Source organism: Rhinoraja longicauda, chromosome 7 (genome assembly GCF_053455715.1).
Source record: "Rhinoraja longicauda isolate Sanriku21f chromosome 7, sRhiLon1.1, whole genome shotgun sequence".
Taxonomy (NCBI): Eukaryota; Metazoa; Chordata; class Chondrichthyes; order Rajiformes; family Arhynchobatidae; genus Rhinoraja; species Rhinoraja longicauda.
The window spans coordinates 47,179,208-47,206,614 of record NC_135959.1 but is presented as its reverse complement, the minus strand read 5'-3'; the positions used below and the strand labels follow the sequence as shown (position 1 = coordinate 47,206,614).

The following is a 27,407-nucleotide window of genomic DNA, read 5'->3' as shown; positions in this document are numbered from 1 at the left end:
TTTGAAAATTAAATATGTTTGAGTTTGTTGAACAGCTTGTGTAGTGCAGCTGACATTAATGAACATTACTGTAAGTAAAAACAATTAAAATTTTACTGTAATTGCCATGCCAGTTTTGTTGTTCTGTTGTAGCTAATGTTTAAATAGATTAACGTGTTAATAGATCTCAAACCTGAATGATAAATTTGTCTGATTGTTTAAACATCTAGTCAAATTACATTGCGGTAACCTGAATGTAAATGTAAGACATCTTTTATTCCATAGAAGTTTTGATCTTGTTAGTATTTGTTAATATTGCATATCAAACTAATTCATAATTGCTTATAAGATTTGGTTTCCAAGAAAATTTCCTAGTGCAATTTTAGCATAGGCATCTGACAATGGTAGGCAGAAATAGGAAATTCATAATAAACCTCTTTGCATTAGTTTTGTGATTCCTAAATGCATGTGGTACAAAGTACAAAATTAACCTTGCTTTGGTAATAGAAATGGGTTGAATGGGAAGGCTATGTATATTAAAATTCTTGATAATTACTTTGATGTTTTCTATGGCATTTGCACTGGTATCTTACGTTTATAAATTGTAATAATCACATGATACATAAATGTTTGATTCAAATAGATGTGCAAATCAGACTTTTATCGGCAGCTCATTTAGTGAAATTGTGTAACTTTATAGGTTATACCTAATATGTAAGCTGAATGTACTATTAACAATTCTAAAGTTGTAAATATTTATATGATGTATCAGTTTTACTTTTGCTGAAAAAATGTATTTTATGTGGTTTAAAATATCGCCTATTTATTAATCTTGGTCTCCAAGCATTTGCTTGGAATATTTGCCATTAGACTATAATGATATAGAATTCAATCAAAACCCTACGTACTCTGAGCACTGTCCAAATCTTATCTCCTGTTATCACCTAATTTTTATTTAACATTTGGCCTATGTTACTTAACTCTTGTCCAGAGTTACTATCATAGCCTGATTACGGCTTGTGTACATTGTTTGTTCATCGGTGTATAGTTTGGTCTTAAACATTTGAAAGGTAACGTGTATTTTAATGGGTGAACATGCACACACAGGATATGGAAACTATGTTAAGTTAATGATTTGCTGCCTCTTAGAAAGCAGACAAAATCATGAATCACAATTTTTGTGATTTGTGCAAATGTTTTGAAAACTTTCACAACTTTAAGCTCAAAGCTATTAACTTTACTACAATCACTCTCCTCTGAGCAATTGTCATAATTGTTCTGATGTATAATTCTTTAAATCTTTGGCCACATTCATCGGTTTGAGATCTATAAACTGTATCGTTGGTTAATTCTCACATCAATGTTTAAGTTGTTAGAGTCAGTACATGACCATATTCCCATTATCTAGTGCCTTCAGCTAAACGTTGGAAAAGTAGTAATGTAGGATAATTCTCTAGTCCCTGTACATTCTTTAGACTTTAGAGACACAGCACGTTAACAGGCTCTTCAGCCCCCCACGTCCGCGCCAAGCAGCAATCACCCCATACATTAGCACTATCCGACACACTGGGTGCTATATACAATTTTACTGAAACCAATTAACCTACAAACCTGTGCAACTTTGGAGTGTGAGAGGAAATCGGACCCGGACAAAACCCACTTGATCATAGGGAGAACATACAAACTCTTATACAGACAGCACCCCTTAGTCAGGATCAAACCTGGGTCTCTGGCTCTGTAAGGCAGCAACTCTACCGCTGAACCACTGGGATACCTGATTCTTATGATTTTTTTGTTTTGCTTATTGAAAATTCTTTGTCCTGACATTTTTTCTGTTTTAAAATTGCATTAAATGTGTGCAAATATATATTTACACAATACTGGGACTCTTAAGCTACATTTAATGGTTTGAATAATCATTGAATATACTGGGTCAGGTTCCATTACCTGTGAATGGTTGTCTTATTGCATAATGAAATATGACATTGTCACGGATCTGATAAATGTGAACCTCTTATACAAGGATTGCAAAATACTACAAAACCAACTGCTGCTGCAAGATAATATTATACAAGGCATTACCATTTAACACCATTTGCCCTCAGAACAGTCAGTTCAAAAAATGAACTCCTTTAGCATTCTTGGTCACCCTAGTAAAAATTGGAAAAAAAGTAGCTAGATGATCCCAGTCTCAGTATGATTCCTTATAGCATTCATCATAAATCTGTACAGTATTTGAATCCTGATATTAATTGCACTTTGCCTTAGACAGCTGGCTGTACATATAGTTGCTGATAACATCCAAAGTGGCTATTACTAATTAGCAAATGTGGGATTGGTATTGGCTTGGTTTGTTAAATTAACCAAGATAGTTAATTCAGAGACGTAACAAATGGCAGATGCTGGAATTTTGGGCAAGAAAAGTGCTGGTGGGACTCAGCAACCCACGCAGCATCTGTGTAGGGAATGGACAGACGATGTTTCAGGTTGCGACCCTTCAGACTGATTGGGGTAAGGAAGAGAAAGCTAGAAAGTGGTGGGGATGGGACAAAGCCTGGCAAATGATAGGTGGATACAGGTGAGGGAGTGATTGACTGATGGTTGGAGTAGGTGACAAAGGTGAATAGGAATGTCAGATAAAAGGAGTGAAATGTAAAGCCAGAGGGATGGAGCAGGGGAGATAAGTTAAAAGGGCAACATGGGGCTCAGATAAAAGAGCATACAGAGGAAGGACTACACCACCTCCCATCCTGCCATTTGCAAGGGAACCATCCATTACTCTCAATTTCTCAATTTTCACTGCATCTGATCCCAAGGCAAGGCTTTCCACTCTAGTACATCCGATATGTCCCTCTTCAGTTTCCCCCCTGCTATTGAGGGTGGAATCCTCACACGTCTCTCTGTGTCCTACAGTTCTGACCTTGTTTTCCCTCCCCCCAGATGCAAGAATATTCCCCTGATCCTCAACTTTCACATCACCAGCCTTCGCACCTAACGCATCATTCTAAACATGAGACAACCACCAGTCATATTTGCCCATCCCCATCTGCTATCCGTAGAGACCACTCTCTCCACAATTCCTTGGTTTGCACTTTCCCCGATACAAGATATGTAACACTGTCCCCACATTCCTTCACCCACTTTCATCCAAGGATCCCAACCTCCCTTCCAGGGTTCATGTGCACAACTTCCAACTTCATCTATTGTATTGTTCCCAATATTGCTTCCTTTACATTGGTGAGCAAAGATACTAGAGGAACAAGATAGACCACTCGACCCTAAAAACCGTAGTACGTCATGGTGCCATTTTAGTAGGCAAAAACTTGCAGAGACATTTTAAAAGAAAAATAACAAAAATCTGTGAATTGATAGATGAGATATATTCTGCATTTTAATGGTATCATCACACATACTGTTCCCCCAAAACACTGATTACACTGCGAGAGGCATAGCGAACGGCTGGTTTTGCCTACTAAAATGGCTCCTTTGCGTACTACACTTCAGTATAAGCGATTTCAACGGAGTGGTCCATTTTGTTTCTCTAGTATCTTTGTTGGTGAGACCAAGAGTAGGCTCGGCGACCATTTTACCAAACACTTGCTCTCTGTACGCCAAAGCTTGTTGTCCCACCCAGTTGGCGATCATTTTAACTCTTCCCACAATCAACCTTTGTTCTTGGCCTCCTCCAATGCCAGAGCGAGGTCACATGCTAACTGGAATAACATCTCATATTATGCTTGGTTAGCTAACATCGCAACAGTATGAACATTGAATTCTATTTCAAGTAATCCCTCTCTCTCCCCTGCCCCCACCCACTTTGGTGCATCAACGTTCCTCACATCACCCCAGTCATGCTGTTCTTTCCTCTGTACACTCGTTTCCCATCCCTGTCCATTATTTCCCTTTTATCTCACTCTCTTTCCCTTTCTGATCCCTTCCACCGCCGATATCTTCCCCTTTGGCTTTACATTTTAACTTCTTTCCTTATCTGACACCCTTCTAACATTGTCCCCGCTTCTCTATTGAGACTGAAGAAGGGTCTCAACCCCAAACCTTTCATGGATGCTGCCAGACCCAATGAATTCCTCATCACTTTATTTTTTGCTCACCTGGCCTAACCAGCAGTTGCTTTCCTATTGATGTTTTTGGCAGGTAAGTTCAAATGAAACTTCTTTGTATAGATCTAGTTTTGCTGACATTAAACCAAATTGGCTGAGTTGATTGTAGCAACTGAAGCCTTACATAGAAACATTGTTTAATATTGTTTTTCATATGAAAAACCGATAGGAAAATCAAACATCAGTAATATTAAAAATGAGCTATGCTTAGTTGACAAAATGTTAAATTCTTGCAACAGATGATTGGATTTTCCATTGTTTTGGTTCAAATTATTTTATTAAAACCAAAGGAAACATTATCCTACATGCATGCAATGAAATTTATAGCAGCTCTAAATTAGCTACTGTAGCAGAAATACAGAGTAAACCAATAGATTTAGCTGTGGAGGAAAGAACTGCAGATGCTGGTTTAAATCAAAGGTAGACACAAAATGCTGGAGTAACTCAGTGAGTCAGACAGCATCTCTGGCGAGAAGGAATGCGTGATGTCTTGGGTCGAGACGTCACCCAAGGCTCTGAAGAAGGGTCTCGACCCGAAAAGTCACCCATTCCTTCTCTCCAGAGATGCTGCCTGACTCGGTGAGTTACTCCAGCATTTTGTGTCTACGATAGATTTAGCTGGTTGAATTTCAGGTCATTGGATTGTTTTCCAATAGGTAATTTGTAAAGATTTGGCTTTAATTCTAAGCATTACATACTTTGTAACTATGCTGTTGCCACTTGACTAGATCAAGCCCCAGCAAGCAGTGGCATGTAAGAGAATCTTTTTTGGTAATAGGTTTTTACAGATGATTTATTTTTAACTTGGAGTCAGGCTAATTAAGTACTCAATTTTAATTCAGTGGCAGACTCAATTTTCTATATTTTAAGGTGAAAATAGAGCCTCCTTTGCTGTTCCCCTGAATATAGCGAAGCAGATCAGACTAGGTTTGGATTACTTTCAGAATTAGGTCCATTCATAGATGTTTGATTCTGTAAAAGGGTGAATTTGTCAATGAACTGAATGCATAATAGTAGCAGTGAATGCCTTAAGATCTGCCCCTTAGTAGATTGTAGACCTCCTGGTTCAAACAAAGCTTCTGGTTAGGGAATAACATCAAGACATTTCCTTATGAAATGGGTAACAACTGTGCACCTTCCTTTGGGTCATTTACCAAGTCCTTGAACATCGCTCAATCTACTGCCACCAAATATACGCAAAATCATTCCTTTGCCTCCCCTGACTGGGAAAATCATGTTGGTTCTGGGCCCCAAGAAAGAGTTTGTAGAGCAGCTTGTGCTGGAGCCTACTAGAGAAAGGGCAATTCTGGATTTAGTATTGTCCAATGAACCAGGTTTGATAAAGAGAACTCAAGGTAAAGGAGCCACTTGGAGGTAGTGATCATAATATGATTAGTTTTAATCTGCAATTTGAGAGGGAGAAGGTTAAATCGGAAGTGTCAGTGTTGCAGTTGAACAAAGGGGACTATGAAGGCATGAGAGAGGAGCTGGCCAAGGTCAACTGGAAAGGGATCCTAGCAGGAATGATGGTGGAACAGCAATGGCAGGAATTTCTGGGCATAATCTGGAAGATGCAGGATCATTTCATTCCAAAGCGGAAAAAAGATTCTAAGGGGAGTAGGAGGCAACCGTGGCTGACAAGGGAAATTAGGGATGGAACAAAACTAAAAGAAAAGATGTATAACACAGGAAAGAGTAGCAGGAAGCCAGAGGATTGGGAAACTTTCAAAGGACAACAGAAGGTAACAAAACGGGCAATACGAGCTGAAAAGATGAAGTACGAGGGGAAGCTAGCCATGAATATAAAGGACAGTAAAAGCTTCTTTAGGTATGTTAAGAGAAAAAGATTAGCAAAGACAAATGTGGGTCCCTTGAAGGCAGACACGGGTGAAATTATTATAGGTAACAAGTAAATGGCAGAAGAGTTGAACAGGTGCTTTGGATATGTCTTCACTAAGGAAGACACAATCTCCCAGATGTACTAGAGGACAGAGGATCTAGGGGGATAGAGGAACTGAAAGAAATTTACATTAGACGAGAAATAGTATTGGGTAGACTGATGGGACTGAAGGTTGATAAATCCCCAGGGCCTGATGGTCTGCATCTCAGGTTACTCAGGGAGGTGGCTCTAATAATAATGATATTCATTTATTGTCATTGCAACGAGTACAACGAAATTAAAAAATAGCCAATCCTGACGGTGCGTAAAAACATATATGCAATAAATGCAAAAACAAATAAATACAATTATATTAAGTACAAAAGTTTTAACAGTGTTGCCTAGTGCAGAAGGTAGTGTTCAGTTCTCGTATGGCCCTGGGGTAAAAACTGTTCTTAAGTCTGTTTGTTCGGGATTTGATCGACCTGAAACGTCGACCAGAGGGCAGATGAACAAACAGACGGTGGCCGGGGTGGGATGGATCTTTTATTATTTTGCCTGCTCTACTGAGGCAGCGTAGGCTGAACAGGTGCTCCAGGGAGGGCAGTGAGCAGCCGATGATCTTCTGGGCCGTCGTGATGACCCTCTGAAGGGCCTTCCTGTCCTTTTCTGAACAGCTGGCATACCATGTGGTTATACAGTATGCCAGCACACTCTCGATGGAGCAGCGATAGAAGGACATCATGAGCTTCTCCTGCAGGTTGGTTTTCCTGAGGATCCTCAGGAAGTGGAGTCTCTGCTGTGCCTTCTTCACTGTGGTGATGGTGTTGGTAGACCAGGTAAGATCCTCTGCGATGTGCGTACCCAGGAACCTGAAAGTGGGTACCCTTTCCACACAGACCCCATTGATGTAGAGTGGGTCGTATTCTGCACTGGTTTTCCTGAAGTCTATTATAAGTTCCTTTGTTTTGGAGGAGTTCAGGACAAGATTGTTCACTGAACACCATGCTGCCAGCCTTTGGATTTCATCCCTGTAGGCTGTCTCATCTCCTCCTGAGATGAGTCCAACCACAGTCGTGTCATCCGCGAACTTGATGATGGTGTTGGTGGGATGGGTGGGGGCGCAGTCGTGAGTGTAGAGAGAGTAAAGGATGGGGCTCAGCACACAGCCCTGTGGTGAGCCGGTGCTCAGTGTAATGGTGGAAGAGAGGTGAGGGCCTATTTTGACGGTCTGGGGGCGGTTGGTCAGGAAGTCCTTGATCCATTGGCAGATGGTTTGGGAAAATCCAAGGTCAGAAAGTTTGGTGACCAGTCTGCTCGGGATGACCGTGTTAAAGGCAGAGCTGAAGTCGAGGAAGAGCATCCTCACATAGCTCCCCTGGTGTTCAAGGTGGGTCAGTGCAGTGTGAAGAGCAGTGTCGATGGCATCCCCTGTAGACCTATTTGCTCTGTAGGCAAACTGGTATGGGTCGAAGGTGGGTGGGAGGCTGGCTTTGATGTGCTGCAGGACCAGTCTCTCGAAGCACTTTGTGACGACCGGTGTGAGTGCTACCGGACGGTAGTCGTTAAGGCCGCTGATGACAGACTTTTTCGGCAGTGGGATGATTGTGGCGGACTTCAGGCAGGGAGGGATGGTGGATTTTAAAAGGGACAGGTTGAAGATTTTTGTGAAGACCTCAGATAATTGGTCTGCACATTCCCTCAGCACTCTGCCCGTCACACCATCGGGGCCTGCAGCTTTCCTGGGATTCACTGCTCTAAGCACGCGCTTAACATCATACTCCTGCACAGTGAAGGTGTTGCTGTCAGGTGCTGGAGAGGGTGTTATGTCTGCCACTGCAGCTTTCACCTCAAAACGAGCAAAGAAACAGTTAAGTTCCTCTGCCAGCGAGGCGTCTGTATAGAGCTCTATCACTAGACCTGAAGGCGGTGTTACGGTCCTTGAGGAGAGACCTGACATCCTTTGTCATCCAGGGCTTCTGATTGGGATACAACCGGATGCGTTTGTCGACGGTGACATTGTCAACACAGTTTTGGATGTAGCAGAGTACAGTTGATGTATACTCCTCCAAGTCCTGATCCTCAAAAATATCCCAGTTGGTCCTTTCGAAGCAATCCTGCAGCTGCGAGGAAGCTCCTTCAGGCCATGTCTTAACAGTCTTTATGGTGACTGGAGCTTTCCTCTAGAAATAGTGGACGCATTGGTGATCATTTTCCAATGTTCAATAGATTCAGGATCAGTTCCTGTGGATTGGAGGATAGCCAGTGTTATCCCACTTTTCAAGAAAGGAGCGAGAGAGAAAATGGGGAATTACAGACCAGTTAGCCTGACATCGATGGTGGGGAAGATGTTGGAGTCAATTATTAAAGAGGTAATAACGGTGCATTTGGATACCAGTAAAAGGATAAGTCCAAGTCAGCATAGATTTATGAAAGGGAAATCATGCTTGACTAATCTGGAATTTTTTGAGGATGCGACAAATAAAATGGATGAAGGGGAGCCAGTGGATGTAGTGTATCTAGACTTTCAGAAAGCCTTTGATAAGGTCCCACACGGGAGATTGGTGAGCAAAATTATAGCACATGGTATTGGGGGTAGAGTGTTGACATGGATAGCGAATTGGTTGGCAGACAGGAAGCAAAGAGTAGGAGTAAACGGGTCCTTTTTAGAATGGCAGGCAGTGGCAAGTGGGGGGCCGCAACTATTTTCCATATGTATTAATGATTTGAATGAAGGAATTAGAAGTAACACCAGCAAGTTTGCAGATGACACAAAGCTGGGTGGCAATATGAACTGCGAAGAGGATGTTAGGAGGTTGCAGGGTGACCTGGACAGGTTGAGTGAGTGGGCAGATACAGTGTAATGTAGATAAATGTGAAGTTATCCACTTTGGCGGCAAAAACAAGGAGGCAGATTATTATCTCAATGGTGTCAGGTTAGGTAAGGGGGAAGTGCAGCGAGACCTGGGTGTCCTTGTACACCAGTCACTGAAAGTTGGCGTGCAGGTACAGCAGGCAGTGACGAAAGCTAATGGCATGTTGGCCTTCATAAAGAGAGGATTTCAGTATAGGTGTAAAGAGGTTCTTCTGCAGTTGTATAGAGACCTGGTGAGACCGCATCTGGAAGATTGTGTACAGTTTGTCTAATTTGAGGAAGGACATCCTTGTAAATGAGGCAGTGCAGCGTAGGTTTACAAGATTGATCCCTGGGATGGCGGGACTGTCATACGAGGAAAGATTGAAAAGACTAGGCTTGTATTCATTGGAGTTTAGAAAGATGAGAGGGGATCTTATAGAGACATATAAAATTTATAAAAGGACTGGACAATCTAGATGCAGGAAAAATGCTCCCAATGTAGGGGGAGTCCAGAACCAGGGGCCAGTCTTAGAATAAAGAGGAGGCCATTTAAAACTGAGGTGAGAAGGAACTTTTTCACCCAGAGAGTTGTGAATTTGTGGAATTCTCTGCCAGAGGGCAGTGGAGGCCAAATCACTGGATGCATTTAAGAGAGTTAGATAGAGCTCTATGGGCTAGTGGAATCAAGGGATATGGGGAGAAGGCAGGCACGGGTTACTGATTGTGGATGATCAGCCATGATCACAATGAATGGCAGTGCTGGCTCGAAGGGCTGAATGGCCTCCACCTGCATCAATTTTCTATGTTTCTATGACCAGCTCTATACAATTCTCACTGCTGGAGCTGCACACTTTGGTCATTGTTTATATGTAATAAGTATTAGCACAGCCAAGTGGTCTGATTTTCCAAATACCGAATGAGGATGGAGCAATAAGCATCTTTAATGGAGCAGCAGTGGTACAGAGCATTTGATCCTCGTGCTGCAGAAATGTGCTAGTGGTAATTTGGAAATCACTCTGAATTATCTGTTTGAAATCCCTAGCTATGATTCAGAATGCATCAGGGTACGCCATCTGGTGTTTGTTGACCACAGCATGCAGCGTCTCCAGTACTAACCAACGTCTTCCTGGGGTGTGACTGCAATCATAATGATGGATTAATTGGCTATTGTAAATTATTAAACAGCCAACACTTTGAGGAGACTGGAGTGCTTGTGGAAACCCTGGGGTCAGAAAAAAGAAAACGTGTAAATTCCACATATCACTGGGGGATTAAAATTGAACCCAGGTCACTGAAGCTGCAAGATACCTGCACTAGCAGTAGTAACATTGTGCTCCTGTTGTGCCTTATTGATTTAGTCTTTCCTTGTGCAGATTGACAATACAGTGATTCTTACAGACCTTGAACCTAGGCCTCATTTAGCTGGTAAAATGACTCCAGATTTTCATCTCATTCTGTACGGTCCCTGTTCCTATTCTTCATAAATAAGGGAATTCTCTCGCCCTAAATTTACTAATTACTGCAAATATTCAAATACAAGGTGCTTTGAGTTTGACCTCATGACTTCAATGACATGTGTTGATTAAATAAAAATTGGGGATATGCAAGTTTATTTGAAGAGAAAACTTTGGAATTTACAGCAACATTAGGACTGGATTTAGGACTTAAAAGTTGATACAGGAGTCAGCCAAGGCCTTGGGTTCAACTCATCCTCCAGGATAACAAATTGAGGCTGACACCAATATAAACTCAGCACCACTGGCAAATAGTGGGGAAAGAGTTGGAGGGGGTTGGGGGTGGAGAAGAGATCCAGAGTAATTTCATGCCCAGACCATATCAACATTTCTGAAAAGAAATATTACATTGTAATTTGTGGCAACTATGAGCGTAAATTCACTGCTACATCTCCACTGCCACAGGAACTACATTTAAGGTCATGGATAGGTTAGAAATTAAATTTGGAGTGTGCTATTGAAGGGAAGTCATTTGATAAAGTGGAATGGTAGGACAAATCCAACATTTGCAAACAGCCATTAATGAATTATAAGAAATCATGTTCCACAAATGTTGTAGTCAAACACCCTTTTGCTTGGCCTCATATTAAGGTTATAATCTCAAAAACAAATGAAAGGCATACTATTTGATCTAGCATGTTTGCATTATGCATGCAAATGCTTGGCTAGAGATATTTTTTTAGTTTCTAAGTTTTTACAATCTAGAAGTTGAGCAAAGAAGCCTTTCTGCAAAACAAATTTTGAATTTCTAATAATTAAATTTTGGACTTAAATTAACGAACTACTTGCTTTGAATTAGACACTGCAAATGTACTAATTTGTGTTTTGTGCATTGTTAAAATATAATGTTGTCCAGACAAAACCACTCATGAGCAAATGTGTGACTTTTAATAATTTATACAGATTTGTTTTTATGCAATTAATGAGTTCAACAAAATTGCTCATCATTTTAATTTCCCTTCCCCCTTCGATTTTATCACCTTTTCTCATGTATCTCTGCTCGAGAATGAGCACGTACTCAACATTTGTTGAGTTCATGCTTAAATCTATGCATTTTGAAATAAAGAACTAATGCAATGGTTCAGTACTAAGTTTAAGCGATGGAACGTGAACCCAGAACTCAGAATCAAGAATTGTACACAAGAGCTGATACTGGGACAGGTTTCAGTTATAGCATATCATCCTTCATCAAGCAAATGTTCAAGTGTATATGGAACCCTTTTAAGATCTGTGATTGTAACTTGACACTAAGGCAATTATCCTTTAACCAACATCATAAACAGATTAGATCCTTATTAGTTTGCTGTTTGAAAGTCTACAGTGCTCCCTATATCAGTTCAAAGTACTTCAGGAGATCCCTACAGTAATGAAAGGGAGATTGGGCAAGAGGTGTATTACGAGAATTAATTTGAACTTGGACGCATTGAATCTTGATTTATTAGGGGTGTTTTGTAGACAGATATTCAAGCTGATATGCCTCCCTTTAAATTGTCCCAATAGGATCCAATTGTATTTATTGCTCCAAAAATTTTAAAAGAATAATTATAATAAATTGACTTAAGGATTGTACAGTGGACTGAGTGCTGTGCCAAATGATCTTGATTATAATTTATAGCTACAACCCAACAAATCAATTTTGTAGGTATAGAATTACCAACTTATCGGGAAAGAATTCAAGCCATTAAGTCCACACCAGCTCTTGCAGATTTCTATTCAACTGCATTTCTCTGCTCTTTCCATTTAACTGTGTAAAATCTAGGTCCTCTCCCCGTTTCATTATGTTTCCACCATACCCATAGGCAAGTAAGGTCCAAATCACATTTGCGTTTCAGGGTAGTTTACATCCCTCCTGCATATTTCCTTTACTGTGCCAAAAGTGACACTACAGAAAAGATTATTGACTTACTCCGAAGCTTTTCATCTCCGAACCCGTACAATTGTTAAGATATAGAAATACAGGAACAAAACCTGTTTTTACACTTTTATTGTTAACCAATGAATGTTGTTCAAAATAATTATGGTCAGTTGTACAACACAGTACACAATGCCAGGGAAAAGCATTTGTAAAGTTGATTTTAGAAGAAACAAACAAATGCATTTTATATCAACTGGTGTTCTATATTGCTAGTGAGAGCAATTTTAGCCTTTAAGTCAATATACATCGGAAATCTTTTCTTGTATGATCAAAGAGTTGCACAATTTTATAAATAGAACATTGTCAACTGATTTTTAGCTTAATTAAACTGAAAATGTAACTCCTATTATCCAACATTGATACCAATATACTGATGCATCAATGTTAATGCGTACATTAAGAAAAATCCACTGGAAGCACAGTATTTCAACTTGCTCTAGAAAACCTCTTGCTCAGTATAAAAATACTAATGCTCATATTTTAGTGCATGTTTCTATGCATTAAAACAGTATGTATTACACTGCAAGTAGAAATACTTCTCAAAAAGCAATATTTTAAGCATGTGCACAACATTCACGATCCAGTCAAGAATTGCCTTTTGTCCCTCAAAATAAAATCTGCAAATACAAAAAACTAGATGTTTACTCATGATGCAAATCAGAACGTTACCTGCAATTATAGCAACAAAGAGCGCAACAGATTTGCCCATTATTTTTAGCTTATCAGGCATGTTAAATGCTCAACTATAAATGACAATTTAAATAAACCATCATTACAGATATCGAATGCTGATTTATGATGCATAATACCAACAAGAATTTAGCTGAACCAACTACAGAGGAAGCAAGGGCAACAAATCAGTATGCAGTTTATTGCAGTGAATTTGATTATTCAGGAAATGTGGAAAGTTTGACACCAAAAGTCAAAATACTATTCAATATCCTGATGTAATTTACCCATTACAGGGTTTATCATGCAAGTTATTTCATCTCCTAAATACCATTCACCTGAAATGTGTGCACATACATATTTGAGGAGAAAGCCTCCTGGGTACCACAGAATTATTCATTGTAATACAAAAACCTCCATGCCAATTTATGTTTATATAATGTACTGATTAGGCCACTCAATATAGCAGATATTGTGGCCTTACTGACATTTCAGAATTTTAGGATACTAACTTCCAAATATGCAATTGCAAAACAAATGGTACCTTGTATACATTTTTTCACATATTGAGAGGGTGTTTGACTGGCCATTCATCATGTGTATAATTGAGGTAGTGTACTGTCCCCACGTTGGGACTGATGTTTTCATATGCTCCCCCGCCAGAAAGGCCCAACATTGAGAACTGTTCACAAATAGATGCTGCGTTAAATTTGATTTATGTAAACAAAGCCTTAGGACTACATTACTTACCGTCTTGATGGAATAGTTTCTAGCTAGTCTATCATCATTTAAGTCTTTGTGAACAGGTAGGCAAAGAAAACCATCTATGATGATAAGACATGAAACACCAACCTTAAAGATATTCAGTTTGATAGTTTGCTGTATGCAGATGATATTACATTTCGGTCACTGAAATTTAGACCTGAATTATGCAGGCTTTGCCATTTAAGGCTGATTGCTTTAATCCTAAATAGTTATACTAACTTTATACAACTTTAAGAAAAGCTACAAAGATAAGCCAACTTCACACATGCATTTTACTGAAATTAAACATGACTGTTCAACAAAAGCAACAGTATTTTCTGAATAACTCCAGTTAAGGGCAGTTAATTGTTGTGCTGCAAAATGCATGAAGTGTAATTACCAACTGCCTTAAAAAAAATGTACATCCAACTCCAATTGGTCTGATAGATACAATACTTTGGCAAGGTATATTAATGCTATAGTTCTAGAATGCCACTTGTTCCTCTGCTAGTGGTTCAGCTGTTTTAAAGAACATTATAAAGTAACTGCACTCTCACATAGCTTCAAACTCATCAATGCGCTGTTTTGTGTTGCCTTGCCGTATCTGTCGAAGGGTCTTGTATTTGTCTCGACCTGCCTTAACATTCTCAGCATGGATGACATCATTCACAGTCTTCTTCGTCTCATCCCGTGCATGGGCCAATTCGGAACTTAATGCCTATTAAACATAAATGAATTAAGTGGCTTTTCAAAAAAACATGCCGTTTAATATTTTTTAAATTACATGAACAAAAACAAATATTTTTGAAGCTTCATCTTGTAGAGAAAACAAATGGCTACTAAGGATTATTTGCTGAAGGATCATCATCTGGGAGTACCATCATCCGAGTGTGCCAAATAGTTTGAAGAAAATGTACTCCAAATCTCTAAATTGTCTTTCCTCAGGAACATCCACATCAAAGGACTTTGTTTTTGGAGAATTGTCACCATAATGAATGTAGACATAAACTGCCAAAATTAGAGCGTTTAAAAAATGTCTATTACATGGAAATTTGCATGAAATGGGCGATTGAGTAAAAGCAAGGCATGAACTTAATTGTGCAATTCCTTCAAAAAATAATCGGTGTAATTGTAAAGCTGTAAATTTGTTGTGTGATTTTATGGACAAAAGAGCTCAGAATTTCCTTTTCAGAAAAGGATAAGAGCCAAACATGTCAACACAGTTCAAATGAGGTTGCAAGTTTGTAGTGAAAAACACGTATCATGCAGCACAATCTCCAAAGAGATTAACTAGCTCTTTGTGGTACCCAAAATCACTTAAAACCACCAAGATCCAATAAGCGTGGATCACCACCTACATTCAACTAGACTAGTAGGTCAAAGGTAGATATCCTCTAGGGAATGATTTGGGTCCCAATGGCCAGAACTTGTATATTAGCAAGGTACAAGTGACAAGACTTCTATTACTGAGGGGATAGGAAGCCTGTATTATTTGTAATAGACATGCGATAGGGAAGCTGGGAATCCACATAAATTAATTATGGCATTTTGGGTTGATGCTTGCCAAGAAATGGCAGTAGCTCTACGGAACTGCTTGTAGTTTCCAATGTGTTCCACCAAGTTCAGGATTCCCATGGAAATGTGAAGTCCCATACTTGTTGGTTGAGCTCTACTGGCAAATCCCCAAATGTGCTCAGACTGCAAAAAATATGCATGCTGCCACTGAACCAACTTCCCCAGGGGTAACTACTTGCTTAATACGAGCCAAATTAGACTTGTTGCAGAAATAGAAATTTCATTCATTTGGATGGAAGGAGATAGTTGAGAAAGGCCAAGGGAAAATATTAGACATTTAATTGCGATTGAGTTTGTTTCAGTGTTTTTAATTAACTGCAAATATTTAACATTTTATTTAATCATTTTTTAATAGCTTGAAAGTTTCTAAATGTCAGGAATATTAAATAGCGATAGCTTCAGTTTTAAGCAGTGGTGGGCAGGAAGGTACCGGTTTTCCCCCATGGCTCCATTATATCACACACAGTCTCTACTTTAAATTGGGATGACATAGTAGGAAATCAAACTTAGGTTTTGGTTCAATGTGGAGTGATGCTCTGGTGATTGAGATGGAAATCGTGGAAATCAAGTTCTTGGATTTGTTTCAGCCTTAGGTAGATCAATAATTGTGCAGGATATATGTCATTTTGCAAATTATATTCAGAAAATTAAAATGTACTTTAAAAAGTAGATAATTTAACTTTCATCAATAGAGCAATATAAAAATATAGTTAGCTTATTCATGGCAGGGATTTGCCAAAGTGTTAATTTACTTAGGTTCAGTGATTGTTTGAATATGGACAATATTTGATCTTTTGGATACAGCTTTTAAAAATTGATTTAGAAAATGATACAAATTTCTCCATGGGAGCATTCATAGTTTGATAAAAACTAAATGTGTGGGGAGAACCCCCCGCCCCCCTTGCTAATTTCTTAAGAGCTCCACCACTCCCTTAAAGAAAATCAAATGGGCTCCTTGTTGCAACTTTAACACCACATAGAAAGCTAATTTTAACCCTGAAGTAGATCAAATTTCAGAGTTTCAGGGAACAACTCCCTCGGCAGTAACTCATGTGCTCACTTTAAAAGCATAAATCAGTGCTCCATCTGTAAATTGGTCTACATACAAGTTGCTCACCATTTTAGATAACTGATCACTCTTCCAACTAATCAAATGGCAATGTACTTGTCAGATTGCCTCTCCCATTTGCAAACAGCACAAAAGCACACTCATGCCCAACATGACAATTTTTCTCTGCTAATAGGAGTTTCAACAGCCATTGTCTTTACATTTCCCCATCTACAAAAAATCCTGCAACAAGTGAATAAAATTCCTCAGTGGCTACTTGCAGAGTTAAACAGACTTAAGGGACTGTCCCACTTCAGCGATTTTTAAGGCGACTACCGGTGACGTCAGTCATAGCAGATCGCCGAAAAACCTTCGACTTTTTTAACCCTACGACAATGTCTATGACAATGACCATGACAAAGCCTACGAAAACCTACCACCTAGGCGACGACAAGCTACGACAACAGGCGACCCACGATAAGAAAATGGTACCAGTCAGTATATCTATCTCACAAAAAAGGCACGAGGATTGTAGGAGAAAACAGTTCCCATTTCACACAATATTCATGCATTTGACAATTGTGGGTGGATAGAATTATCACTCGGATGCAGCATGTCTTTGTTTCATTTTCTGAGGGCGGATATTTGCCAAGATCATCTAGAATCGACCATTACACACCTACACAAGTGAATGTCTTGCTCTGCTCGTCCGCTTTGCATGACAAACACGCATGAGAAAAAACTATTCAACAGCAACGTCGATCCACACAAGGTGCTCATTCGCGATACTTTCCTGACCCATGAAAGAATGGAGACTTCCCGCTTTACGCATAGTGGTCATTTTGGGACAAGTAGACTTCAGAGATACAGCGTGGAAACACCCTTCGGCTCACAGAGTCCGCGCCGACCAGCGATCATCCCATACACTAGCACTATCCTACATACTAGAGACAATTTACAATTTTACTAAAGCCAATTAACCTATACACCCGAGACAGACACCAAAGCTGGAGTGATTGAACACGCCAGGCAGCATCTCTGAAGAAAAGGAATCAGTGACTTTTCGGGACGAGACCCTTCTTCAAAAGTCACATATTCCTTTAATCCAGAGATGCTGCCTGACTACAGCTTTTTGTGTGTCTTCAGTTTAACCAGCATTTGAAATTAAATTATTTTAAAAAAATTTAATTTGTTTTATTTTGTTTTATTGGTCAAAATAAATGAAATTAAAATATTTGAAAGAAATGCCATGAGAAACTACTCTGAAATACAATAACTTCAAACATCAATCTTTGGTCAAAATGTCCAAAATTTACTTTATTCAAACAAACAAAATTCTTATAAAAGGTGGATCAGCACCGGCGACAACCAAATTCACCCAGGGGACAACCTGGTGACAACCTACAACAGCGCCCAAGACAGGATACGACAAGCTACGATCATTGACGTCAAGCCAGCTGTCGCCGAAAAATTTCGAGCAGAATAAAATTTCCGTGATGACCCGAGAACTGCTACGACTCATTGGAGACTACTCACGACCATGCCCGCGACACCCCAGCGAACTTGCGGCGACAGCCTAGTCGCCGGCAGTCGCCTTAAAAATCGCCGAACACCCCTTCATTACTCCACAAAGTTACAAACAGTTACACTTGAAATTAAGATACATCAGAAAGTAAATAAGTAAAACATATACCAAAGAAACAAAAATAAAAACTAAACATGCAGTTGATCAAGCAGTATCTGCAAAGTGTGAAACAGTATTTCGGATCTTTGGAGCAAGCAAGTTAGAAATACAGACTAGGTACAGAGCAGGAGTACGACGTAGATTAATTTTTTTTTTAAGTAAATGCTAACAAAAGTTAAGAGCCCAAGGCGAAAGCAAACAAACCTTAAAATCTAGAGCATCTTGCATATTGTCTACATTTTTGAATTTAAGATGATTCAAATGCATTAAGTGTTTCATGTTTTCTTATTAAGAAACTGCTGTAGAGGAAATAAACTCACGTGCGACTCTTTTTCTTCCAAATTAGTCAGTTTAGAACAGGAAATATTCAAATCCCTTATATTAAAAAGTACAAAGGAGACAAGAGATCCAGACATCACTGAGGTTAACATGTGCCCATTTTCATTTTCCAATGTTCTATAGATTCAGGATCAGTTCCTGTGGATTGGAGGGTAGCTAATGTTGTCCCACTTTTTAAGAAAGGAGGGAGAGAGAAAACGGGAAATTATAGACCAGTTAGTCTGACGTCAGTGGTGGGGAAGATGCTGGAGTCAATTATAAAAGACGAAATTGCGGAGCATTTGGATAATAGTAACAGGATTGTTCCGAGTCAGCATGGATTTACGAAGGGGAAATCATGCTTGACTAATCTTCTGGAATTCTTTGAGGATGTAACTAAGAAAATTGACGAGGGAGAGCCAGTGGATGTGGTGTACCTTGACTTTCAGAAAGTCTGTGACAAGGTTCCACATAGGAGATTAGTGGGCAAAATTAGAGCACATGGTATTGGAGATAGGGTACTGACATGGATAGAAAATTGGTTGACAGACAGAAAGCAAAGAGTGGGGATAAATGGGTCCCTTTCAGAATGGCAGGCAGTAACTAGTGGGGTACCGCAAGGCTCGGTGCTGGGACCGCAGCTATTTACAATATACATTAATGACTTGGATGAAGGGATTAAAAGTACCATTAGCAAATTTGCAGATGATACAAAGCTGGGTGGTAGTGTGAAATGTGAGGAAGATGCTATAAGGTTGCAGGGTGACTTGGACAGGTTGTGTGAGTGGGCGGATGCAGGGCAGATGCAGTTTAATGTGGATAAGTGTGAGGTTATCCACTCTGGTGGTAAGAATAGGAAGGCAGAGTATTATCTGAATGGTGTCAAGTTAGGAACAGGGGACGTACAACGAGATCTGGGTGTCCTAGTGCATCAGTCTCTGAAAGGAAGCATGCAGGTACAGCAGGCAGTGAAGAAAGCCAATGGAATGTTGGCCTTCATAACAAGGAGTTGAGTATAGGATCAAAGAGGTCCTTCTGCAGTTATACAGGGCCCTAGTGAGACCGCACCTGGAGTACTGTGTGCAGTTTTGGTCTCCAAATTTGAGGAAGGATATTCTTGCTATTGAGGGCGTGCAGCGTAGGTTTACTAGGTTAATTCCCAGAATGGCGGGACTGTCATATGTTGAAAGACTGGAGCGACTAGGTTTGTATACACTGGAATTTAGAAGGATGAGAGGGGATCTTATCGAAACGTATAAGATTATTAAGGGGTTGGACACGTTAGAGGCAGGAAACAATGTTGGGGGAGTCCAGAACAAGGGGCCACAGTTTAAGAATAAGGGGTAGGCCATTTAGAACTGAGATGAGGAAAAGCTTTTTCAGTCAGAGAGTTGTGAATCTGTGGAATTCTCTGCCTCAGAAGGCAGTGGAGGCCAATTCTCTGAATGCATTCAAGAGAGAGCTAGATAGAGCTCTTAAGGATAGCAGAGTCAGGGGGTATGGGGAGAAGGCAGGAACGGGGTACTGATTGAGAATGATCAGCCATGAACACATTGAATGGCGGTGCTGGCTCGAAGGGCCGAATGGCCTCCTCCTGCACCTATTGTCTATTGTACCCAGGATGTTTAATGCTATCAAACCCTCCCATGACAAAGCTAACTTTAGTTTGACAAGGTGGACAAAATATTCTATTACTTAAGTCAAGCCTAACCAAGCAAATGGAAAATAAATCACAGCTCATACGCCTCAATATGGTTTGACTTTTCAGCCTTGGATGATTATTCTTAATAATGGATGAAGTGACAGCAGGTCTGTAAATTCCCCACTCATATTTGAAGATAAATTATGTTGGGGTTAAAGTGTTCTGGATGTAAGCAAATATAAATGTGCCAAGAAATAAAAAGCCGAATCTAAAAATGTTTGATATGAGGAAGTTTGATTGGAATATTAGAAGTTAAGCTAATTATAAATGCAACATTACACATTTAAAATTGGTGAATTAAATATTTATTCAACACTTGGTAATGTTTTGTTAACCTTATGGCATAGTGGGCATTCTTGTGAATTTGAAATCCCAATAAGGTTTCACATTTGGAATAATTAATATCCTGAATAGCTCACCTGCAGTTGTTTCTTTACACGTTCATTCTTCTGTGTTTCAGTGATGCGCTCCTCCTCACTGCGGTGGTTTGCTACTCCTTCTGATAAGAGTTCAGCACTGGCTTCAGCATTGTTCTCATCCTGTTCATCATCATGCTCATTCTCAGCTTGTGGAATAACAAATGGAGGAGGAGGAGGAGGAGGGGGAGGGGGAGGAGCTGTCATCACAATCTTCAACTCCTCCTTGGTTTTTTCCAAATCTTCCTGAGCTGTGACTGCCTAGAGTTAGGAAAAACAAGTATTTTTCCCAAAAATATATATATTGTCAGATATTCCTCACTCACTTCGCAAATGTAATTATGACTAAGATCGATGTAGTAAATGTCTAACATTTTTCTACAGCTGTTTTGGTAGAAAAAGCAGCATGAACATTTAATTAATTTGAAAGCAATATTATTTATATCTAACAGCTTCCATCCCCATTAAAAAATGCATCTCAGTATACTTGGAATTCAATAGTTAAAATAGCTGAATTACTTACTTTGTGCTGCCATTCAGTGGCCTCTACTTCCTTCTTCTTCTTGGCATCCTCCAGTAGTGCAATTTTGGCAGTGAATTCAGCAAGTTCAGCTGCCTAAAAAAGGAAGAAGATATGCTTACTCAAATTTGCTGAAATTTGTACACCATCAGAACTCTGCAATTCTTTCTGGGCTCAAAGTCAACCACTAGGCATATACAAATGAAAATGAACACTAAGTAGCATCCATAACTTATTCCCCCAGAATAAACATTTAGAAATGTATAAACTAATCAGGATAGATGTCATCAGACGTTAAATTAAGTAGTACTTGAAGAAATATTCAAAGAATTACCCAATTAGGTAAAGGGATTGGAGAACCGTTTCTATTGGACAGAGGCTGCCAATTTGGCACAAATGGTTAGAACATAGGTTCTGAATATTTTTGGCCTCAACTTCAAGAAAATTTGATACTCGTGTGTTAGTTTGTAGAAAATTATAAAAAAAAGGACAAGTGATACAGGAAACTTGAGAGACAAGACTTTCTCCCAACTGCTTGCTAATTATATTGAAGACTCCATGAAACCCGGTTTTCAACAACAAAAATATTTGATCGTTCACTCCCACCATTGTGTCATGCTCAGTTCTGGCCATCCAACTGTAGTAATGTCACTAAGCTGGAAAGAGAGTACAGGGTGGATTTAGGAGAATGTTGACAAGAGTCGAGGGTCTGTGCTATAGGGGAGGTTGGGCAGGCTATGACTTGGAGCACAGGAAGCTGAGGGGGGGATCTTGTAGAGGTGGTATAAATCACGAGGGGGGTGGACAGTGAATGCTCAGTCTTTCCTCCCCTCCCAAGTAAAACAAGAACTGGAGGGCAAAGTTTTAAGGCAAAAAGGGAAACGCGTGGGACAAGTTTTTCCACACAGGATGGTGAAAACAATGGAACAAACGGCCAGAGGTAGTAGTGGAGCGGGGTACAATAAAATACATTTGGACATGAAAGGTTGAGGGATACAGTGCAAATGTGGGCAAGTGGGACTAGCTTAGATAGGACCTTGATCTGAATGGACGAGTTGAGCCAAAGAGCCCTTTTCCAAGCTGTATGACTTGTTTTTTCCTTATTGCAGCTCATGCAGCTCTCCAGTTAAATAATTTATAATTTGAAGAATAACAATTACCAATTGCTCTTGATTCTTCATCTGATCTTCAGCCTGTTTGGCCAAGGCAGCTTTCGCTTCTTCTGCATTACGACGCTCTTTCTCTAGTCTCTCAGCCTCCTCTTTAGCTCTTTTCCTCTCCTGCTCAAGTTCTAAAGCTCGCCGGGTTTGATCTTCTAGTTCTATTGAAACAAAGTCATTCTGATTTCTTTTCTTGAAAAGGTCCAAAGAGTTCTTGATCATATTTTCATGCATATAAATATTATTTTAAGACAAAATGGAGCCATTATACCACATAAAATTACACCCCACAGAGCTGGTTGCCAATTTCACCCGCAAAATCCAAGAAGTCAACACTGAATTTAAAGGGCTAAACGATTGAATCCGACCTGAACAGAAATTAATTATGCAAGTGAAGTAGCTTTTTAAAAATAAAATCATAATATGAATGCTTCCAACAATAACTGGTAGAGCATCCAAGAAGTTGTTTCAAATGGAGATTTCCATTCTATATATACTTTGCCTAGATTTTGACTTGTTTCAGCAATGCCCAGCTGTTGATCAATTACTTGAATTTTACTTCAGCAGTGTCGTTTAAAACAAAAGTTTTGTTGTTTGGTACACATAATTTAAATCCCATTTCCTTTTATGGGAATTCTTTGTATAGTTTTCAAACGGTACAGGAACACAAGACACAGGAGCTGTAGGCCAATCCACATAGCTGATCCACTTTCTGCTTACACTTTCGACTCCCTTCTAGTTCAAATGTCACTTTAGCAATAGTCAATTACTTCACCTCCACAATTCTCCAGAACATCAACATCAATTCCCCAATTAAAAGCACTTTTGAATGCTGCTTTCACCTTTACCAACAAAGAAAGTGGTCAGAACATCCTTAATCAGCTACCTGGATCAAATCAACTTCTCACTAAATAGATGAGTGTTTTATTGTCCCTGTCCCACCCTTTTTATCGTCTCGCTGAAGGTCCATACTGCCCCCATCTGAAGGATTACACACCCCCAAGATCACAGGATAGTCTAAAACATAGACCCAAAAGGTTTGAGGTACAAGACCACACACACATGTATCCTGCAAGCCATTACCTTTCTGGGCCTTTAAAGTCTGTTCTTCAATTTGTCTAAGTCTTTCCAGAAGCTCTTCCTTCTCATGTTCTATCCTCTCTTTTTCCTTTTCTGCCAGTTCTCTCTTCTTTTTCTCATTTTCCAATTGTGCCCTTTTAAAAACAAAATTGATAAATTTAAAATATTTTGACCCTTTAAGTCACTTATCAAAGCCTGAGTTATTTGGTAAGGGTGAATGAACTGGGTTAAAAAAATCTGCATGCAGTGGATGATGCAATGAAAAACAGAGATTGATCCCAACTTGAGATTAAAATAATTTTATGTTTTGTTAACACCACAGCACAGTGGTGTTAAAGGAGGAGTGATAACATTAGAAGTTACAGTAAACTGAGAACTATTTCAAAGTCAGACAGTGAAGCAACCATAACATTTTGGCTGAAAAGTGGAACTTCACTTTAATTCAACGTACGACATGTTTGAACTGTTCAAAATATTGATCAAAAAAAGGCTTTAAAAAGATAGCACGTGCTGAAAATCAGAAAATATTTTAGTCTTTAGAGATACAGCACGGAAACAGGCCCTTCGTCCCACTGAGTCCACACAGATCAGTGATCAATCCGTACATTAGCACTATCCTACACACCTACATCCTACACAGAATCCAGCAGCAAATTCTGTAGCCATATCTGTGATCTCCCACCATATTGCATGGTCAGATTCAGTTCAATCAGGTCATCCCCTTTGCAAGCACAAACAACTGTACATGACAAGTGCTATTGGATCATAACTTGGTGCCAATGTATCCACTACAAACAAGGGGTGAAATGGTTTTCATGATGTGGATGTCAGTGGCAAGGCTAACAATTAATTGCCAGGTGTGGTAATTGTGAATTGCCACCTTGAATTTCTTGTGTTTATCCCTCCCAGTGGCTTGGTAAAGCAGTTCAGGGACAACCAGAGTCTTCTGGAGTTACACCTAGTTTAGTTTATTGTCACATGTGCAGTGAAAAGCGTGCTAACCAGTCAGCGGAAAGATAATACATGATCACAATCGAGCCATTCACTGTGTACAGACACATGATAAAGGGAATAAAGGCCTGGTAATTGCAGCAAACTCTCTTCTCCAAAAGAAAGTAGTAAACCAGATACAACAATCTGAAAGTCTAATGGTCATCTTATCCGACATTGGGTTTAGAATTAAATCTGTAATCAACAGAACCCAAGTTCTGCCTCTGGGACATTAATCTATTTCTCTGTATTACTAGTCCAGTAACATCACCACTATATTATGACTGATTGCATTTTGAATGCTGGGTCAAATTACAGGCACTTGGGTTTTACGCAGGGGTTACATTCCTGAAAAGCAGCGTGTAATTCAAAAATGCGTAAATTGAACAGGGTGCAAATTTGAGCACATTGCAGAAATAGTGCATAAAATTATTTTTTGGTATTAATTAAACAAGTGTTATTTCAAAAACGCACAAATCAAACACGCATAAAACACAAGGTGCCTGTGCTTATTTGGATTCGAAGTTTTCTAAGTTTTTATTCAAGGTTTGAGATGACAGATTAGACAAGAATCCAATCAGTTCAGTAAAGCTGACTGATTTCATTTACCTTTCTAACTGCTTCTGATGTTTCTCCTCTCTAGCTTGTGCCTTCATCTGTTGTACTTCAATTGTGTCAGGTTTCCTCCTTCGCATATACAGCTCATGATTTCCCATACAAAGTGCTAGAATTCGTTTGTTGATCCGCAGACGTGGAGCATAAAATACAAAATCCTAAATAAAAGTAATTAACAATAAAAATTCAGTATCTTAAATCATAAAACAGAAAAACCACAATGCTTAAATTATATTTCCATTTTGCCGTGGACTATACTTCAACGAATGTAAGAAATGCAGTGCACTACATACTGTAGATGTACCACTGCAAACTTGGTGCATTGGCAGAGGAAGAATTGGGTGTTGGAGTAAATATATGGAGTGCCAGTTAGAGAGGCTGGCTGGTGTGTCCTGGAAGTTGAGGTGGAGATGCACTTATCCAGGCAAGTATTCCATCACAGACTGCACATGCCTTGTAAATCGTGAAAGGGTTTGAGAGTCAAGGGGAAAGACACATGTCAATCAGATGATACCGAGGCTCTGACCTGCTTTTGCAGCCAGTGTATGGCTGATCCAGTTGAGTTTCTGGTCAATGATAAATTGCCAAGTCCCCACCACCTGCATTTTGGCAGTAGCAATGCTACAACATTTATACCACTAATTAACTCACACCTGCACAAGACTACTTTGTTTCCGGAGAAGCTGGAAATGAAATTGAACATAGTTTGCTGCCAGAAAGGGCGATTGATAATGCAGCAGAAATGGTTGGACATCGCCCCGAGGAACTTATTAGAACACAAGTTGGGCCAAAGGGCCTGTTTTCACACTATATGACTATAACAGGAAAATAAGAAACAGGAACAGGCCATTCTGCCCTTCAAGGCAGTTCCATCTTTCAATAAGATCATGACCAATCTCCCACCTCAGTGCCTTTATACAGAACTACCTCCTTGTTTTGATGCTTTAAATATCAGAAATGTATCAATCTCAGTTTTGAGTAAGTGCCATGGTAAGCAACATCATCCAAATGAGTGGAGCAGTGCTTGATACAGCAGCCCACCCTGATATAATAGAGGACCAGATGAAAATGCATGCTTAAGGATACATGCCGAACTGGAAGCAACTCAGAGATTTACTAAAGTAACTGAAGATCAAAAAAATGATTTCAGATTTCCAGCATCTGCAAAGTGCCAGAGAGTCAGAAATCCTAAGTGTTGGCTTAGTTTTTCTCTCCACCTCTGCTTGACCTAATAAAAGTATCTACATCCATTTCTACATTGCACTGATACCCAAAAATAGGTGTATTCTCTAACAAGGCAGGATTAAACAGGCTAGGCCTGTAGCTACTTGAGTTCAGAAGAGCAAGAAACTTGATTGAAACATGATCACAAGTAGTCTGGGTAGGTGTATGTGAATGAGGAGTGTTTCCTCTCAGAATCTAGAGCAAGTGTGGTAAATGGTATTAGTATGGATGGGTATTTAATAATGGGCTGAAGGGCTCGTTTCTATGCTGTTCACTATAACATGCTCCACTCTAAAAATCAGAGGTCACTTATTTAAGACAGATAGAGTGAAAAGAAATTGAGGGTCTCAAGTCTTTCCCGTCCCACTTTGAGGAAGAGAGTCTTTGAAAATAGGCTTAGGCCAGTGATAGATATTGATAAGAAAAAAGGTAAAAGCATATTAGGGATAGACCCGAATCAGAACCTAGATCTACATTTAATTCATATAATTGCATCACTGTTCTACCAGTTGACTCAATAGTCCAACAATGCAATGGACAGTCTGATGCATGAACCTTGGCCAATCTTGGATTTGTGCTTTTGAGTTGAAAACCAAAGTCGTTCAAACCAAAAGCATGAAGTTGGGATGAACCAAAATGGCCACTTTTTGACCAGCTTGGAGATGATGGGTTGAATGGCCTCAAAGTGTTGCAAAGTTTCATGATTATACCCCCATTTAAATCCAAAAATTAAATTGTCAAAGCAAGGCACAATCTCTTGGCTGAACAATATATTCCTCGGTGCAACTGGTCAGATTAAGTTTCTAAAGGCAATGCAGTAAAGAATTTAGTTTAGAGATAAGCATGAAAACAGGCCCATCGGCCCACCGAGTCCATGCCGACCACTGATCATCCACCGATGTTTGTGTTATGTTACCCCACATGCTCATTGTCTCTAGTGTGTATGGTGTCAATTAAAAAAAACACGCCAATGAACCTACAAAAGAAAACTTATTTGGTATGTGGGAAAAAACCTGAGCACCCAGAGGAAACTCACACATTCATTCACAGGTAGAACGAGCAAACTCTGCACAGACAAAATTGAATCACTGGCCTCTATTTAGTTTAGGTTATTATCACTTGTGCCGAGGTACCGTGAAAAGCTTTTGGTGCATGTTAACCAGTCAGCAGAAAGACAAAACACAATTACAATAGAGCCATTCACTGTGCAGCAGCAACTCTACCAGCTGCACACCCATGCCATCCTGTATACTTGTTCATTCATTTCTGTCCTCAGCAAGCAATAACTTTCTTAGATGTATTGATCCTCAAACCAAAGTTCAGATCAAATGAGGAAAACACAGAAGCCATTCCAACTTACATTACCTACTTTGCCATAAAAAGATACCAAAATGTTGTGG

General features: G+C 39.6%; 1 protein-coding gene across 3 annotated transcripts in view; it reads right to left on the bottom strand.

Annotated features, from left to right (window-relative positions):
• Positions 1–12,316: 12,316 nt before the first annotated feature.
• The window catches only part of LOC144595233 (radixin), a 70,211-nt gene continuing 55,120 nt past the window's right edge, over positions 12,317–27,407 (bottom strand). For all 3 annotated transcript variants that reach the window (XM_078402469.1, XM_078402468.1, XM_078402467.1), the window contains exons 9-15: positions 24,778–24,941; positions 23,182–23,312; positions 22,099–22,259; positions 20,942–21,034; positions 20,422–20,679; positions 14,233–14,393; positions 12,317–12,879 (exon numbers count right to left, since the gene is read on the bottom strand). In XM_078402469.1, coding sequence (XP_078258595.1) covers positions 12,756–12,879; positions 14,233–14,393; positions 20,422–20,679; positions 20,942–21,034; positions 22,099–22,259; positions 23,182–23,312; positions 24,778–24,941 — 1,092 coding nt within the window. In that variant the 3' untranslated portion in view covers positions 12,317–12,755. The remainder of the gene's footprint in view (positions 12,880–14,232; positions 14,394–20,421; positions 20,680–20,941; positions 21,035–22,098; positions 22,260–23,181; positions 23,313–24,777; positions 24,942–27,407) is intronic.